This window comes from Centruroides vittatus, unplaced genomic scaffold, assembly GCF_030686945.1.
Source record: "Centruroides vittatus isolate TY-2023 unplaced genomic scaffold, ASM3068694v2 scaffold_1172, whole genome shotgun sequence".
NCBI lineage: Eukaryota > Metazoa > Arthropoda > Arachnida > Scorpiones > Buthidae > Centruroides > Centruroides vittatus.
In genome coordinates, this window is record NW_027122672.1 from 1,379,559 (window position 1) to 1,399,166 (window position 19,608).

Here is a 19,608-nt window from a genome sequence, read left to right on the forward strand (position 1 = left end):
TAATTGTATTAGTTGGTATGAAACAAACACAAAAGATTTTATTTGTATGTTTCTGTGCATGCTATACAAATGAATAGAAAATTAATTTTTATATATGTGTGTGAACGTTCTTAACATAATGTTTATTTAATATCTTTTTATATGTTCCATTATATGCTATGACTTTAACAATGTATACTAATAATATAAAAGCCATTATCTGTGTGTGGGTAAATTCCTTATAACTCCTGCAATTTTTGTCAAATTCAGATGAAATTTTGGTTACATTCATTTTATGTTCTGACAGAAGGTATAGGCTACTTATTTTGCAAAAATATTAGCTACAGAATAAACATTCTATTGATTTTAGATCAGTGATTGCACTTAAGTTGCAGTGACATCACTGACTTCATTTAGTTCATGCTTGATAACTGAATTTCCTTTAAGTTGCATTTTAAAATATTTTGATAAATGGCATATTTTAAACTTACTTCATTAAATTTAAACTGTAGAAAAAGATAGTTGCATCATGTCACTTCTATAGCAAATTTTTTAAAAAATATCTTTTTATAGTGATCACATGATGATCTATTATCCAGTCGGAAATAACAATATAATGACCCTGTTATTTAGAAAGTATTATAGCTCATCTAACTAACAAACACACAATTCATCTTTTGTTTTATCAACATGGAATAAAAAGACTTGCTGTTTTGTCCAAAAAAAAAAAAAATGCGTAGGGGAAAGCATAAAATTAAAATTGGTCAGGTAAACTCTAGATCTGAGAGAGTAAGAACAACTGAAGGCAATGAAGTCTGACTTGAGCAACATTGAGTAAGAATGGCTTTGTCAAGTGCTGCAGAAACAGCATCACAACCAGATAGTATAAACTAAATTTGCAGAAATATTAGCAACTCTTCTTGAATTTCTTGAATCTCTACTTCCTCATAAAAAGTAATCTGTTATGCTTGAAGGGGAATTTCTAGTTGAAAATAATTTTTGAATTTAATTTTACATTGCTTGCTATTATACCTAAAATAATAAATTGCAAGCAATATGAAATCAAATTCAAAAATTTTATTACTGATTATGGCATCGAATATACATTAAAGTGAATAGATTTCTTCTTACTGTTACAATAAGTATAAAAATATAATTTATTAGACAATTCATAATTGGAGATTTTAAAGTCCAAAGAGTCTAAGCACCAAAAGAAACCAAAACTATAGTAATTGTTGTGAAACAATCTAAACTGAGCCTAATGATCAGTTTATATTATTAAAGGATACATGAGCCTAGCTGTATTTATCATGATAGGCATGTAGATTCTTGTTAAGATCAGTGTATAGATCATTTCATAACAGTTGCTTTAGTTTTTATTGTTATTTTTTTCCACTTGGCTTTCAAGTCTTTAATTATTTTTTATTAATAAATGTTTGCTTTAACATCAATAATTTCTACATTCTTCTGAAAATTTAAACATATATTAAAAAATAACTTTGTAAAAATATTTTAATACTTGAATGGTGTTATATTGTAATAAATAATTTTTTACATAAAAATTTGCAAAACTGACTTAATTTTTATTTTTATTTAGAACCTATAAAACATGAGCCAAAATCCATTAATAGTATAAAAGCTATGGCTGAAACAGATACAGTTAGAATAGTATTTCTTTTGACTATTAATGGCCGTGCCGTCCGTCAGGTTCGTCGTCTAATTCGGGTTCTTTATCATGAAAGACATTATTTTTACATTCATGTTGATTCTGTAAGTTATATATTATTAGACAATTAAATTAAATCACTATATTAATGACATTAATTTTAATCATTTTTATTGTAATGAATTTTTGTAGAGATGTGATTATCTTTTTCGTGCACTTCTGCCTCTGGAAGAAAAATATTCCAATATTCGTTTATCAAGGTGGCGTCTGTCCACCATTTGGGGTGGAGCTAGTCTTCTTCAAATGTTATTGCGTTGTATTTCAAACATTATTGACCTGAAAAACTGGAAATGGGATTTTGTTATAAATCTCAGTGAAAGTGACTTTCCTGTAAAGTAAGAATTTAAAATCATATTCAGAACTTTTTGTGTGCATGTGTGTGCACACGTGCATACATAATACTGTTATTACATAAGAAAAAGAATATTAAAATTAATGATTTACTGTTTTCTTTTTAATATATTTGAAATGTTCAGGATAAAAATTAAATATGAAATTTCATAATTAAAAGTTTTTTTTTAAAGGTCACTTTCTTATTTGGAACGTTTTCTCACTGCTAACAAAGGAATGAATTTTATTAAAAGTCATGGTCAAGATACTCAAAGGTATTATTGGAGAAATTTTGAGAATTGATATTAATAAATTAAATATAAATTAATAATATCTGATATAGCTGATAGCTAATAATAGCTGAATTTTTATAACTTTTGCTGTCTTAAAGCAGTGTGATATAATCATTATGATACCAATAAATGATGATCTATAATAAAATAAAGTTGATACTTTGATTATTTTATTATAAATTATTAGTATTTGGTTTTATTTGTTTTTTTTTCCTTTTAAAAAATTGCTTAAGAAATTGGAATATACATTGGTAATATGAAAGCTATAAATGATAAATAATTACATCAGAAAGAGTTATTTTTAATGACTAAAAAAAGATGTGAAAAAATTATCTGATATTTGGCATAACTAATTAAGAATTATAGATTTGTTTTATAAAAAAAACTTCTAGGTGACTTTCTCATAATCTCTAAGAATATATTGATAAGAAAGGATTCAAGAAAATCTGTTTTTAGATTGAAAATCACTTTAATCCTTATAGGTTGATTTTTCTCACATCTATTCCAAGTTAGGTGACACAAGACTTTATTGTAGTAAACTTTTAAAGCATATCTTTACATCACATGCATTTCAGGATAACATAACTTAATAGCCCCTCTTCAGTGATACATGAATACATAGAAACACAAAGAAAAATCTGGTAAATGTTTTCAACATACTTTCAGTAAAAATACAGCCAAACATCATTACAATAATATATTGATTACAATTAGTTACAATACTAAAAAACTTTATTACAAAATCAGCTTCAGCATTCATTAAATTTGGTCTCTGTATAGAGCTTATGGAGGTATTCACCATGGCAATTTGGTTTGTAAAGCTCAACTGCTTATTTTACACAATTAATTAAATATTATTCACATATAACACTTACAAATAAAGGTTCACAAACTTTAGGTAATACCAACACAAGCAAATAGGTAAAAAGCTATTTGCTAGTGTTGATATTACCTAAAGTTTGTGAACCTTTATTTGTAAGTGTTAATATTTAATTAATTGTGTAAAATAAGCACTTGAGCTTTACAAATCAAATTGCCATGGTGAATACCTCCATAAGCTCTATACAGAGACCAAATTTAATGAATGCTGAAGCTGATTTTGTAATAAAGTTTTTTAGTATTGTAACTAATTGTAATCAATATATTATTGTAATGATGTTTGGCTGTATTTTTACTGAAAGTATGTTGAAAACATTTACCAGATTTTTCTTTGTGTTTCTATGTATTCATGTATCACTGAAGAGGGGCTATTAAGTTACGTTAACCCAAAATGCATGTGATGTAAAGATATGCTTTAAAAGTTTACTACACTAGTCTTGTATCACCTAAGTTGGAGTAGCTGTGAGAAAAATAGACCTACATGGTTTAAAGTGATTTTGAAGCTATATATTATACAGCATTCATACCACTTAGAAAAATCTATTTAGAAAAACTAGATTAACAATTGCTTGACAAACCATTTACTAAATAATAAATGATAAAACTACAATTTAAAGAATATTGATTGCAAAATTTGTTTGGTAGATCTATAATAAGTGAAATTATATATAAATTTTTATTACTTTTATGGATGAACAAAAGAAAATTAATATATTATCATATTTAATATATAGCCATTGACAAAAAAGTTATCCTTCAAGGAGAAAACATTAGAATTGAATGAAACTTTATTAGTACAAATGTAATGATGATAAGTTGTTACAATATCACAGCAAAGAAACAATTTCCTGTGGCATAATAGTATTATTTAAAGCTTGTCTGGATACATGCAGTGATATGTCAAGCATGTATGCAAACAGGCACCATAAACTATCCTGCAACAGATTTGCTTATAGATGATGTGACTGCTGCTCCAAATTCTTCATACTCATAAGTGGTCAAAAGCTGGTATCTCATCTGATCCCACAAATGCTTAATGTGCAACAAATCTGCAGACTGGGACAGTCCAAGGAAGTGTGGCAGCATGATTGAGACATTTCTGGGAAACCCTAGCTACATATGGCCAAGCATTACCTGGCTGGAGAATGGCTGTTTGCATGGCTGCCATGAAATGCAACACATGATTGAAGGATTTTTTGAATGTACTGCTATGCCATCATTGTCCGTTGTATACCAATATAGGAATGACTGACTGATCATAAGAGATAGCTCTCCAGAGCAGCTTGCTCAGCAGTAAAAACAGAATGAACTCACCCGTGGTCTTCCAAACACTAGCACAGTAACAGGGACAGATACGATGAGAGAGGGTTACATGGGCTTAAGCCCTTCTCACAGTAAAAGGTTCAAATTTATTTGCTTGAACTTCAAAACATTGTTTCTAAAAACATTTACAATGGCAAAATATTGTTTATTGGACCATCCACAGTACAATCTTTGTGCATACGTTAATAAAAGGTATTTATTAATTATTCAAATATTTTTAAATTTGAATTATCCTCCTCTTTGGGACTTCTAGATTCACTACTGCATTGTAGTTGTCTGCTCCTAAACAGAACTTAATGCTAGAGATGACATGGTGCCACTCTAGCAGCCCATGCTTCTCTATTATGGCACCATTGCAAACAAAGCCAACAGTGTTGGAGTGCTAATGGCAGGACACAGCAGTTTCCATGCATACAAATTTATTTCTAGTTCTCTGCCGATGGTATGAGGAGAGACAGGATACTGTACTGAGGCTTCCATCTGTCTCTGGATAGTGGACAAAGATGTGTTGCAATTGTTTGTGCTTGTCTGCAGTCAGACAGTTATCTCCCCTGGTGTTCTGTCTAGTGAATCCAAAGCCTGCTCATTGTTTGTGCATTCATGCTCAGATGTATTTACTACCCTAACACTTATACAGTCAAGTCAGAATGGTCTAGATCAGTGGTTCTCAACCATTTTTTACCTATGGACCCCTTTTCCTCTTAATTTGTTTTTGTGGACCACCATAGACATTGCACAGAAAAAAAAACCTTATATTTTTCACTAATAAAAAAATAAAGGAATTGTATCAAAAATAAAAGAAATAGTAAATGATTAAACTTTATTTTGAAGGAAAGCCAATTTATTGCAAAACAAACATATTAAACAATTAAGTTCTATAGATCATTTATATACAATAATAAAAAATTAAAAATAAACCATTTTAAGATAGGCCTAAGCGAGTAATGGAGGAAAAAAATGCAGATTTATTCAATGGCATACCTGTGTTTGATGCTGCTCAGCGAGTCTGTTTATATTTGGCTCCGTTTAGGTCAATGATAGCCGAAGATCACCCTTTCTACAATGTCGAGTCTATTATGAGCTTTTGATGATAAAATATCACCGTAAACCCTAATTCAGTATTTTTTTCTGTGGACCCCCCCAGTAATGTTACATGGACTCCAGTTGAGAACCACTGGTCTAGATCAGGGGTGGCCAACAAGTCGATCGTGATGCCAATTTTGGTCGATCACTCGCGATGTCTTTGACTTAATGTGTTACACTTGTAACTGAACGCAACTTGTAAACGTAACGCGCAAAAGCAACAATATGCATGCAGTTATGACTGGACTCGTAGAAAACACAGCCATTTAGCTTGAATATTTGATACTGTCATGCGGTAGCTTCTTTTCTTTAGTATTAACGATATTATTATTATTAATTAATATTATTTATCCACGGTGACAATGTTGAGTTTCAATTTTTCATTTGTTTAAAATGTAAGTACCTGTTCTTTATGTTTTAAATTAAATTATGGCTTTTCTTACCTATCTATTTACTCGATAAGTGAGCGTTTTTGGCAACAGACCTCTATATTTTTGGATTTTTGGAAATACGTCAATTGAGAAAAATATCCCAGTATCACCAAATGTAGCAAATATATTTATTCCTGTTTCGGAACTACATACCTGTGTGAATTGGCATTTTCATACTTAAAGTTAACGAAGACTAAACATTCTGTCCTGACTGAGTCCCATACTGAAGAATCATTATCATCATCTTTGTCAGGATATACACCTAATTATGTTTCCTTGGTAAGAGACGTGCAAACTCAGTCCTCCCATTAATGTAACGGAATAAAATAAATTCTAAATCTGTCTTCATCAGTAGCTAATTTGAATTAATAAATATTGTTAATAATTACTCATGTTGTTTTAATTCCCCTGGACGTGAGTTTTTTGGCCCGTTAAATAATTACGTTGTTTTTTACGTAGGTAGATATACAGGGTGTTTCAGTACAAAGAGCACTCCCGCGAGCTTTTGATAGATTAGCAAAAAATAAGTCTAAAAATCTTATATCATTCTTCCATGATAAATTTTCCTCGCCCAAAAAAAATCGCGAAAGTAAAATTTTATAATCAAATTATCAGTTGTACTGTGCAGTTTTATAACAAGTTTTTCAAGTTTACGAACCAACAGTATCACAATTTATACATTGTAATTGATAAAAAAAAATTAAATTATATTTTAAGTTAATAAAAATCTATCTTGAAAGTGTCAAAAAATCGATTTTTTTAGGTGCCGCCTGTATGGAATGAACTCGTAACTGCAAATATCAAAAGTTGGGTCTGGAAATTTATTTTCTTTATGGAGTGCTCGCAGGAGTGCACCTCGTACTGAAGCACAGTGTATAAACATAGTATGTATTTCACACCCCCCCTCGCCACTTAGACTATGCCTACCACAAGTCGATCGTGACACATTTTTAAGATAAAAAGTAGATCTTATGTACGCAAAGGTTGGCCACCCCTGGTCTAGATGATGAGCAGTTTGGGAAAACAATTATCTCCAGCTTGATGATGTGGCTTTTTTTATATTGTCATCTGTACGTAATGTATTTGACCTATATTATATATGTGTGCAGACTGTGTGTAACTTTTTTGTCAATGAGTACAATTTACAATTTATGAATATGGGCATAGACACACATTCATAAAACTAAACAAATTCTCTCGTAAGAAATCAAACATTAATCAATATGGAGCTGACAATATCTGTTATCCTGTTTTTTCCATAGGAGTTGGATCACATACATTATTTAGAGTTTTTCAACAAACTGATGTCAAAATTATCTATGTAAAAAAAACAACAGTGTTAGTGATTGCATAATATTACAATATAATGCAATGTAATAAATTTTTATAAACTGTAGTAGCACAGTTTAAAAATTGACAGATTACATTTACTACATAGTATTCTGTATGTTATTTCTTTATTCTTATATTAGTAATAATAATCTTTTTCTTATCATTTTCGCATATTTGTGTTTTAATTCTTTATTATATATCATGATTGTATCAAGATGTAAAGGTAAAAGTTAGGCATTTTAATTTTTTTCTAGAAATGACTGGAAAAAATATTAAAGAACATTTCATTTGGTAGTAATATAAGTAGAGTAATGAAAGGTTGTTTCATCACATATTTCATTTGGAAGTAAACATATTAACAATGTCTGACAATATGAAACTTTTGAAAGAACACACTTGCATGCTGTTGCTCTATCACTTCAAAAGTGGCCACAGCATAACAGAGACTCACAATTTTATCTGCAAGACACTTGTTAAAGTGTTTGTGGGCGACAGCCAGCTGTTGCAAATGTCAAAAGGTAGATAGTGCAGAAAGTGATGATCTGAATTTATTTGGCATCGCCATGGTGGAGTTACTTCCAACCAACATCACTGTCACAAACAAACTCTACTGTGAATAACTGGACTATTTGAACACAGAGATCAAAGACCTTCATCCGAAAATTGACAGTCTAATATTACCACAAAAATGTGCCAGCACATGGAGCAAAGATGATCTTTGAGAATTGGCCAGTCTGCACTGGGAGGTTCTGCCTCACCTTACAGTCCAGACTTAGTTCTAACTGACAACCATCTATTTTGCACTCTAGAACCATATTGCCAAACAGTTCAGTAACAATACCCAATGCTCAACACTTCAAAGAAAAATTCCAGTCATTGTATGCTCATAGGATTGAAAATTTGCAGCAAAGGTGGCAAGATGTGATTTGATATTGAGCAATTAATTCAATGATTACAGTTCAGTCTGGTAGGGTGATTACCTACCAGACTGAACTGTAATCATTGAGTTAATTTTCAGTAGTTTTTTTTCAAAATGTCTAAATTTCATTTTTACAGCCTGATATAACAAAACCTAGATATAGTTTTTAACAACATAGGGTTTTTTTTGTTTAATCTTTTATATGTATATTAAATATGTTATTTGTTATTAAAATATATTTTTTATAGGTTTATAGCTAAACAAGGATTAGATAAAACTTTTTATGAATGTGATACACACATGTGGCGATTAGGTGACAGAGAACTTCCATGGGGTATAAAATTAGATGGAGGAAGTGATTGGTTAGCATTAAGTTATGAGTTTTCTGTTTATATTACTAAAGGAGATGATGGTTTGTTACAAGGATTAAAAGTTTTGTATCAGTATACTTTACTGCCAGGAGAGGTATGTTACCTGAAAAATTCAGTAAATTTTTTATTTCAATGCTTAACTATCAATAAAATATTTTATTTTATGAAAGATAAATGTCATTTTTATTATTTTTTTAAAAGTAACTTACAAATATTAAATTAATATCAGAAATATTTTTTAAATTTCAGTCTTTTTTTCATACTATCATCCAAAACAGTATATACTGTGATACAATAATTGATAATAATTTACATGTAACAAATTGGAAGAGAAAACAAGGTTGTAAATGCCAGTATAAGCATATTGTAGATTGGTGTGGTTGTTCTCCTAATGATTTCAAACCAGAAGATTGGCCTAGGCTTCAGGTAATTACATTTATTAAATTATTATTTCATAAAGAATGTTCTAAAAAATTACATATTATTTTCAGTCCACAGAGGACCGTCCATTTTTCTTTGCTAGAAAATTTGAACCGATAATTAATCTGCAGGTTATTAATCAAGTGGAATTATGGATAAATAGTCCTTATAATAGAGGTAAATAAGAAGTTTAATTTAAAATATACAAATTAAAACATATGAAATTAAATTTAGCTATAGTAATTTTTTTAAATAATATTTCTAATGCAAAATAATTTTAACAGTTTTTTTTTTTTAAAGTATGAAACATAAAAAGTTTAAATTCAAATTTGATGTTTTCATTTATTTTCTAAATTTATATTTAATAACCCCAAGAAAGAGAAATTAAAATCAGGTAAATGTTTTAGACAACATTCATTTTCAATTATCTTCAGTAGAAAGAGTTTAAAACAAATAATAGAACTTAAGTATGCAATAATATGCAGAATAAAATCAAATGTATAACATTAGTAAAGATAAAAATTAAATTTTTTAATTTCTGAAGACAAATTCGCCCAAGTAGGGATCACCATTTATTGCTTTTGCGTTCTAGACGATATATTTCTGGCAACCGACCTTCCTTTCTAGGCTGTTAGCTGCCAAAAAGTTAAAAAAGTCATTTAAAAACACAAAAAGTTTCCAATTAAAAACACAAAGATTTTCTAAAATCAGAACTGGTGTTATACGAACGTCTTTCTTATTACCATCTGTACCTTCTCGGGGGTGTTTCGACCTTTTATACACGGGCATTCTAGACGGAAATATATCGTCTACAACGCGAAAGTAATAAATGGTGATCCCTATTTGGGCAAATTTGTCTTCAGAAATTAAAAAATAAAAAAGAACCATCAGACGAAGAAATTACGAATAAAAATAAAAATTAAATAAATTATATAGAAGTGTAGTAAATGATAAATACCAAACATAAAATTAAAAGTCAAAATTATTTGAATATAAATCTTCAGTTATTAGAAAATAGGCTCACTTTTCTTCAATTAAGATTCATTTTCTTGAATTTATAAATTTGTAACACAGATTAGATGAAATGATTAAAAATTCTTCTTGACTAATGGGAAAAGTATCTAAAATAATAACTAAGATTTGTAGACAGTAGACATCCAAAAACTTTTCTGATATTTAATTAGTTTTCAATCAGTAATAAACTTGCTTATACCTTTCAAATTAAAAGATACATGAAAAAGAACCTTTACTTACTGTATTTTTTCACTAATGAAATTAAAATTTTAAGCCACTTACTAGTGAAGAATATTACAATCTTTTATTATATTCTTACAAATAAATTAAATAGATAAATCTGTCACAAAATTCTGATATTCATTACAATCCTTATTGTGAAAAATTGCATTGCTTTCTAATATATATATATTATGTATGGATGGGACTAATATCGGTACCCACCCTGAAATAATTTATTTGAGTCTATTTTGTATTGACCATTATTAGGGATTTCTTTAAATATGAATTATTTGTCTGCCAAGTAATTATATGTTCTTACTAAACTTTTTTTGCTTGTTTTTTTTACTGTAAATTGATTCTAAATTTTAAAAATTAGTTTGTATAATGATAAAATATACAGATAACATCCACCCCACTAAAACAATGTTCTGCCCCACCTCTGCCCTCCCAGAATGAAAATGCTAATTCCATTACTGATATTATGTGCTTTCAGGTTTATTATTGTTATTTATAAATTTCATTTTGTAAATACATTAGGAATGACTCTGTTTGCAAGCCAGTGTATTATTTTTATTAATTTTTATAATTTAATATCTATTAAGAAAATAGATTTTTATATTGTATTAATTTATTCATTTTAATCAAGAAATCAAATTGATTTTATAAATATTTAAACTTTCTTTTACGTGTTCTTCCATCTTGTTTCAAGATGGTTTCAGATGTTGTTTCAGATCTTAGCTTAAATGTATTCAAATATATACAGCAAATAAATGACTTGATTCAATGTGTTATGCATGTGTAAAGATTCTTGGTAAAAATTCTTATACTCAATGATTACAATAAATTTAAATAAATTTCGTTATTTTAAAGAGTCTGTCAGTTTTAAAGTGGTAACTTTGGTCCACAATTTTTCTCAGAAAGAAATTTCTAATATTGGACACTTTGAGTTTAGTCTGTTACAAAAGTATAGGAACACCATAAATTTTGTGTTTTATCAAAATTGATTTTGAAATTATTACTGGAATATTATTATTTTTATCATTATTTCAATTTTTTTATCACGTTTTTTACATTTCATAAAGCAGCATAATTTTTTTTTCCCACAAATATTTATTTTTTTATGTGTTACAAAAGTATAGGTACACCACTTAAAAGTCTCTTAAAAATTAATTTATCATAATAATAATTAAAATTATCGTGACTAGGGTGAGATGTCATCATTTTCAACTGTTCTGGTGGCTTTTTTGAATGTTTTATTTAATATTATATAAACATTTTCAACAATGCCTCATGGAACAGTACTTTAGGAGCAAGAAATACATAAAATTTATTATTTGAGTGGTTCAGGCAAGTCTTAGAGACAAATTGCTGTTGCTGTAAATAGATCTACGAATGCTATTCAAAATGTTTTCCAACAAGGTAAAAATTATGGGCAAAAAAGGAAGTCAGGATGGCCTAAATGTTTAATATCTGGGAATGAGAGACAAGTTTTGAAGCTTATAACTAATAAAAACATGTCAACAAGGCAAGCTGCTGCTGAATTACCAATAGATGTATCTCATACTACTGTTTGGAGAACTTTAAAAAACAATGACAATGTAAAATATTTAAAAATGAAGTTGAAACAATCTTTAACTGCCCAAACACAAATCAATGCATTTAAACTGGGCTAAAGACAAGCTGGGATGGACTGAAGAATGGCAAGAAATAATGTTTAGTGATGAGAAGAAGTTTAATTTAGATGGCCCTGATGGGTTTTCATATTATTGGCATGATTTAAGAAGAGAAAGCTGAGTTAAAATAAGTCAGCAGCAAGAGGCTGGGTCTGTAATGATTGGGGGTGGTTTTGGAAGTAAATGTGATGGATGGGGAAGTAAAACTGATTTAGTGTTTGTTGACAAAAATATGATTACATTTGGTGCATTATTAATTGGAGGTCATAAATGGTAGTTTCAACAAGATAATGCTCCCATTCATGCCTCAATGTCAATGAAAAATTGGTTTAAAAAAGAAAATATTGATGTAATTGACTGATCTTCATGTAGTCCAGATTTAAATCCATTGAAAATTTATGGGGGATTTTAGCAGCCATTTTTATCAAAATGGGAAACAATATGAAATTGTAAATCAATTGAAACTTGTAATAATGGATACATGGGATGAAATTAAGAATGAACAATTAAAAAAATTAATAAACTCCATGCCTAACAGAATTTTTCAAGTAATTGTAGCCAAAGGGGGCAAAATCAAATATTGTGTTTAAAATATATTTAAAATTTATTTTTATGTAATTTTAGAAAGTGTACCTATACTTTTGTAACAAGCAAAAAGTGAAAACTGTGATAACTTCTGTTATATTATTATTAAAAGATAAAAAGCTTGAAAATGATATTTTTGTAATTGTTTTAAAACATATAAAACTGTTTTCTATAAAAAAAAAATTTAAATAAATTTTGAAAAATCACAAAATTTGTGGTGTTCTATACTTTTGTAACAGAGTGTAATTATTAAATTGTGAGTATCAAATTAATAACTTTAATAACAGTTGCTTGCTTTATCACAGTGCACTATGCTTAATTGAATTTTAACTTGCATAAATAGTCTGGTATACATTACCACAAACAAGTACAGTAGAGCGTCGAAAAGTGGAACCAATTGGGGACTGGGGTCCTTCCAGTTAATGATTTGTTCCAGTTTCCGACTTTGTATGAAAAAATACATTAAACTGTCCGATGTTCAAATTTTTCTCCGTTGCGTATCGCTTCCTGTTGAATTTTTCTCCGTTGCGTGTCGCTTCGTGTTGAATTTTCGTCGATTTTAAGCCTAACGAAAATTTTTATAATAATAATCGAGGCTATCGTATCGTTAAAAATTATTTCTGCATTTTGTACAAACAAAATAAATATATTAAAGAATATAAAAAACATGAAAATTATACTTTAGAAGTAAATTTAGTATCAAAAACATTCGATTCAGCACGACACAGTCCGACTGAAAATCGTTCCACTTTCCGGCCATTCCACTAACCGACGTTCCACTTATCGACGCTCTACTGTAATTCACGTTAATGAACGTGTTAATATACATGGTTTAATTTTAAATATCAAAATTACACAACTTTTGTCAGCAGACTATCTTAAAAACTAATCAGATTTCTAAATATTTCATAAATTTAAATTTCAAGAACTTTTCTAAACTAACTAAAAGTTTTTTCTCCTTTCTTTTAACATAGCAAGAATCTTTAAAAATTTCTTGCTAAAATTAGTGATAATTTTTAATTTGAATAAAGGATAATTATCAACAATTGGAAATAAAAAAATTGATTACTTATATATAATTTTATACATCTTTTGAAACTAAAAACTTTTTAAAATTATATTTTTGTTTGAAAAAATTGTTTAAATATTTTTCAGATATTGGGAATATTTTAGAAGTCCCAAGTATGAACTCATATTGGCAAAATGATTATCATTATAGAGAAAAATCGCCTTCACCAGATGATTCTCGGTTATCTGTGTATGACAGTTTTTCCCGGTTAGGTACAAGACAGCTTCAGAATGCATTACAAACTTGTAAATTGACAGCAAAAAAAGTACAAGAAGCAACTATTTATATGGATAATGATGTCTTTAAGGTTGAGTATTTTTATTTTTTGTTAATGAAAAAATACTTTTATTGTCTATTACTAAAATTTATTTTAAAATTAATAATTTATTTTCTGGTATTGTTTAGCTATAATTTGTTGCTAAATTTAACAGGTAATTAGTAGAAGTAACAACAATTATTGCTACTAAATATTTGGGTGACACTTTTCAAAATAGACACACTTAGATGATAAAAGTTAAATCTTTGACTTAAGCTTTATTCTTTCTTTAAAGCTTAAGTCAAATAATTTTTTTTCCCTATTCCTGTTAAGCACTGTTAAGATTTTATATAGTTTCAATAGAATTAGTTTTACAAGAAATGCATTTGCCTGTGTATTTTGTAAGAAACTTTCAGATATTGTTATTAAAATGATCAAGTTTGGCCATAAATTTTTTCTTCAGATAACTATTGATATGTAAAATTTTAAGAATTTAAATAAATAGTTATTTAAATTTTTTATCTGCTTATGCTTTTGATAAATAATAGAATTTAGTACAGTAGAACGTCGATTATCTGAGCACCGATCAACTGAAACATCGGTTAACCGAAAGCATTCTAGTCAAACTGTGTTGTGCTGAATCAAATGTTTTTGATACTAGATTAACTTCTAAAGTATAATTTTTTTTTTCTTTATATTTTTCAATATATTTATTTTGTTTGTACAAAATAAAGAAATAATTTTTAACTATACAGTAGCCACGATTATTATTATAAAAATTTTTGTTAGGCTTAACGCCTAACAAAAATTGACGAAAATTCAACGTGAAGCGACATGCAACGGAGAAAAATTTCAACATGGGATATACTAATATACTATATTAATAATGTATTTTTTCGTACGTAATCGGTTATCCGAAAAACTGATTTTCTGAACAACCCCAGTCCCCAATTGATTCGGATAATTGATGCTCTACTGTAGTTAAAATATATAAAAATAATATAAGCTTGAATAAGCAAATATTTTCAGACTCTTCATTAAAGGCTTATTCAGGTACAAATAAGATTTAAACAGAATGTTTTGAACAGTCAAAGATTAAATCTTATATTAAAAGAAAAAGTTAAATTCTTAGTAAATTTTTAAATTGTTCAAATCTGTTTATTCTGTTTGTACTTGAAGAAATTTTATTTCGAGGACTTCAATCTTTAAAGTTTTTATCAAAAATACTATAAATACAAAAAATTTATTTAAATAACAAATATTGTAGTATTTTTATTTTAATTAGAAAATTATAAATTTAAATTTTGAATGTTGTTAATTTTATTTGAAATTATTAATAAAAAATATTAAAAAAATCTTTAAAATAGATTAATAATTTAATTAAATATTTTCACAGGGAATTCTTGTTCTTTATGAAGCCACCATACCTAATGTAGAACAACCTGTGATTTTAGAAACCCATATTCAACCAATTCAGTATTATACTGTGCATAAAGCATTTGGACCAACTGGTAGACTAAAATTTTTACAGGTATTATTTATAATAAATGTTACAAATATTATATTGTCATATTAAATTTATTTTAAAATGTATTAAATGTAAGATGATGTTCAACTATGTAAAAATTATATAATTTTTTCAAAATGAAGTAAAAATAAAATTTTAGGGGGGGAAAAAATGTTGATTATTTGTATAATTTATTGTATTAAGTTTACATTTATGTTATTTTATTTTGAACATATTTTTAACTGTTTATAATTAAAACAAATATATTTCTTAAAATAAGAATAATTAAACTGTCAAATACCATATAGTTAAGAAAAAGCTATAGGCAATGCAACCAAAAAACACACTTAAACAGATATTTAACACAAGACTAACCAAAACAAGCAATTATTTATTGTGATATCATTGCAATGCAGGCTACAATTTTTAATTATCTTTTAATTTAAAAAAAAAAAAGTGATTTCAAGTCCAGATTGGAAGTTCATATATAGTTAATTAGCTCCCAGACCTGTAAGCTTTCAATAGCTGGTGTCAATTTTAGTAGTGTCTCACTACTTTACATCCTACTTCTCCTGATAACAATTGAGTCATGCTGGTCATCTAACTAACTTCATTCTGGAGAAAATTTTGAATTGAAATCATGTGACTTCAGTTTAGAAGTTTGTATATAGTTAATAAGGGCCTCTGGTTTCCAAGTTTTCCTTATCTGCTCTCGATTTTCATCTAACTTCATTCTTGAGATTAATGAAAGACAGACAGACAGTGGGAATTTGTAGATCTGCAATTTTCAAATTGCAGCCTAATAATTGTAATTAGAATTGATAAGATTCGTTTGCATTAAAAATTATAAACATCAAATTTTGAATTAAGGAAAGAAAAATGGATATATGGATGTTGTTTTTATATGAAAGTAAGAACAAATTATGAGATGATTTGAATGTAAGATAAAATATTTTTTGACATAAAACTTAACTAAAAATATATACGCTTTCTATTATGTTCTAAACAATGGTACAAAGCTTGAAAAATATCTTAAAATATAGGAATACATTAATTAAACCAAAAAATAAATGTTTTCTGGTTACTTCAACTAAAGTTGAAGAACTTACTTTACTTCACTTGGTTACTTCAACTAAAGTTGAAGAACCAGAAAACATTTAATCAAAAATCTTTGATCCTCTTTTGGTCATCTTCAGTTAAAGAATACAATAAATGGGATAATCATCTTATTTTTATTTAAAATTATAAAATTTTTGGTTTTATTAGAATGGTGTGAAGTTTTGTGAACTTTTTGTATAGATTGATATATTTATCGTTATTGAGATCTATTATGAATAGTAGTCTGAAAATGAGTTTTTCTGGTCTGCTATTAATAGGAATTTTTATTTTGGAGACAGTGAAAAATGTCTCTTTGTATAATTAATTTTTTTTACTTGTTATACTTGATATTTTGTATTTAGACTCAGTGATGTACTGGGTACAAGGTCCAGACTAAAGGGGTTTGATTGAGAAGGTCCATACTGAATTTGGTGACATAGACACTGTTCTTGCTGCATGTGATCTTCCATTGTCTTAAAGGAGGATGATTCCTGAAATGCAAAAACCTGATCTTTTTTGTCAAATTGCAGCTTTCAGTCTTGTTATTGTGTCACAGTATATATTGGCATTTATAGTTCTACTTTCTAGGAAGTCCAGCAACAGCACCTCTTTGGCATCTTAGAATACTGTGAGACGATTCTTGCCTACTTACTGGACCACCTTGAATTTCTTTTTGGCCAGGGAACTTGGATGTTTCCATTTCATGAAGGAAATTTTGAATCCAGGGTAAAATGGCCCAGTTTTCATTTCTCATTATAATTCAGAATAGAAAAGAGAAACTAGTTTTCTTCCTACTTTTGTACTGCAAGAGATATTGCAAGCTGATGCTTATTCTAGCTTTCAGTGATCAGTGCTGATCTGCAGAGGGACCCTTTGTTCCAACACTTTGCAGGAATCTAGCACATTGTAGATCATGTGGTGTTCTTGGGTTTACTCAGTTCTGCAGTGATATTTTCTGCAGTCATCCATCTGTTGGCACAAATCATGGTTTTTACTCTTGCAATGGTATCCTCTGTAGTGGCTGTTGTTGACCAGCCAGGTTACTGCTTGTCTGTGACAGTCTCACAACTATCATAGAACTACTTGCATCATTGCTACGTCATTTGCTTTGACATTATATCCAGTCCACTAGCCACTTTTGAATTTCAGTGCCTCTTGTACATGTGCTCATTCATAATGGACAACTGCCCTCATTTTATCCTCTGTCTATGTCTACAACAAATCTGTTTGCCTTCTTGTTTCTTAGCATATTGGGTGCATATGCTTTGTGCATTCACAATAACTTCCAACTACTGCCACTCATGTACAGTACAACATGCATCCTTACAGCGAAATGCAGCATATGTCAAGAAACTGATGTCTTTACCAGTACATGGTAATTTTTACCCTATAAGTACACAAATTCCAAAAATGTGGATACGGAAAACTAATTTTTATACCATCCTACATATGTTTCCATAATATCAAAAGATAGACATGTTAAAAGTCTAAATATGTACAAATTGGTTTATTATTTATAAAGAACTCAAAACTGACTTTTATTTTTTATTCTATATCTAGGTTGGATCACATTTTGATTTAAAAGAACAGGTATTTAGAAATTTTGGATCCATATTAGGACCATTTTCAGAACCTGGTGCAGTTCATAAATGGGGACCTGGCCAGGCTTTCTCAGCAACATTTGTTTGGGTAGATTCAACAAATACTGTGGCTGGTTCTTATGAAGTGAAGATTGAAACAGGTGTACAGGTAATAAATTTGTAAAATATTTGCTTTGTTTTTACTGAAAATTTTTATCAAAATAGTTTAGTTGTTTATGAATTTCATTATTAAATACAGCCACTCCTCACTTAAGACAGAGTTCTGTTTCTGTGTCTAAATTGTTAAATGAGAAGCTTAATCATTTTTGTTTATTCTAGATAAAGAAAAAGTATAAAGGAAACCTCAACTTTATAACTCTGTTTTACTTTGCATCTCTTACATATTACAGAATATAAAAATACTCAGCAAAAATTATAAAAATGATGTACCAAAAAAATAAAGTTCATTCATAAAAAAAAAAAGATATTCAGATTAATATTTTAGTTATTGAATCGTTTAAATGGGATGCACAATAAAGTACAAATTTATAAATTAAATATGTAGTCTTGGGGATTGCAAATGCATCTCATAGTTGAATCATGACTGACTATTGGCACTAGGCTACAAGATTAAAGGAAATACCCTGCACTAGAGAGTTGGTCATACCAACTCATTAAACAGATAGGTCTTTAAGTGAAGAGTGGCTGTACCAAAATTTGAAAAATGTATATTTAATTTAAAATGTTAAAATTAGAGCAATTTTCCTTCAATTATTCTACAGTTATTGTTTGATAAGATGCTATGCAGTTGTATTCAGAGAATTGTGTTGACAAAATATTTTTGAGATTCAACATATCTCAACGTTACAATTCTTAAATTTGTAAAAGTGATTGTAATGTTGAAGATTTAGATAGTTGTAAACTATCAGACATTTTGGATAGATATTTAAAATTTGTGTTAACTTACATATATTGTGAAAAATATTTTTAAGATTAAGGTCAGGTGAGGTAATTGCATCTTTTCGTAATATCAACCAGTCAAAATTAAGCTGATACAATACATTGATTTTATAGCTGACTACAGGTATTGATAGTATTTAAGCTGAATGCAACAGTGGTTTGAAAAGTCTGGATAAATTTGATCTTTTCTTCTGACATGGTGCATGTACAGCAATTTTTGTATTTAAAATCCAGTATTTCTGATACAATATTTAGATAAATAGTGTAGAATGATATGGGCATGCATATGCTTTGTCATGTCAGGCTAGAGCAAGGGTCACCAAACCTTTTTGACTGTTGACCCCTACAAGTGTTTGAAACCTCACATTTACTCCCACCAAAAAGTTTGTGTTACAAGCAAAACAAAACACTTACTATTTTAATACATTTCTTTAATTTTGCATTTTTTTTTTCATTTATCGTATATTTGTTAATAATAATTTTTGTAACTGACAATCAGTGAGACAGATAAGCTTGATCCTTAGCTCCCCCTTATCTTTAGCTTGATAATCGACCCTT

At 28.7% G+C, this 19,608-nt stretch overlaps 1 protein-coding gene across 2 annotated transcripts in view; it reads left to right on the forward strand.

The window, feature by feature from the left end:
- The window catches only part of LOC136986770 (xylosyltransferase oxt-like), a 39,777-nt gene that overhangs the window by 18,016 nt on the left and 2,153 nt on the right, over positions 1–19,608 (forward strand). For both annotated transcript variants that reach the window (XM_067284372.1, XM_067284373.1), the window contains 9 exons: positions 1,577–1,749; positions 1,838–2,040; positions 2,230–2,310; positions 8,544–8,760; positions 8,916–9,092; positions 9,158–9,263; positions 13,736–13,956; positions 15,302–15,436; positions 18,071–18,259. In XM_067284372.1, coding sequence (XP_067140473.1) covers positions 1,577–1,749; positions 1,838–2,040; positions 2,230–2,310; positions 8,544–8,760; positions 8,916–9,092; positions 9,158–9,263; positions 13,736–13,956; positions 15,302–15,436; positions 18,071–18,259 — 1,502 coding nt within the window. The remainder of the gene's footprint in view (positions 1–1,576; positions 1,750–1,837; positions 2,041–2,229; positions 2,311–8,543; positions 8,761–8,915; positions 9,093–9,157; positions 9,264–13,735; positions 13,957–15,301; positions 15,437–18,070; positions 18,260–19,608) is intronic.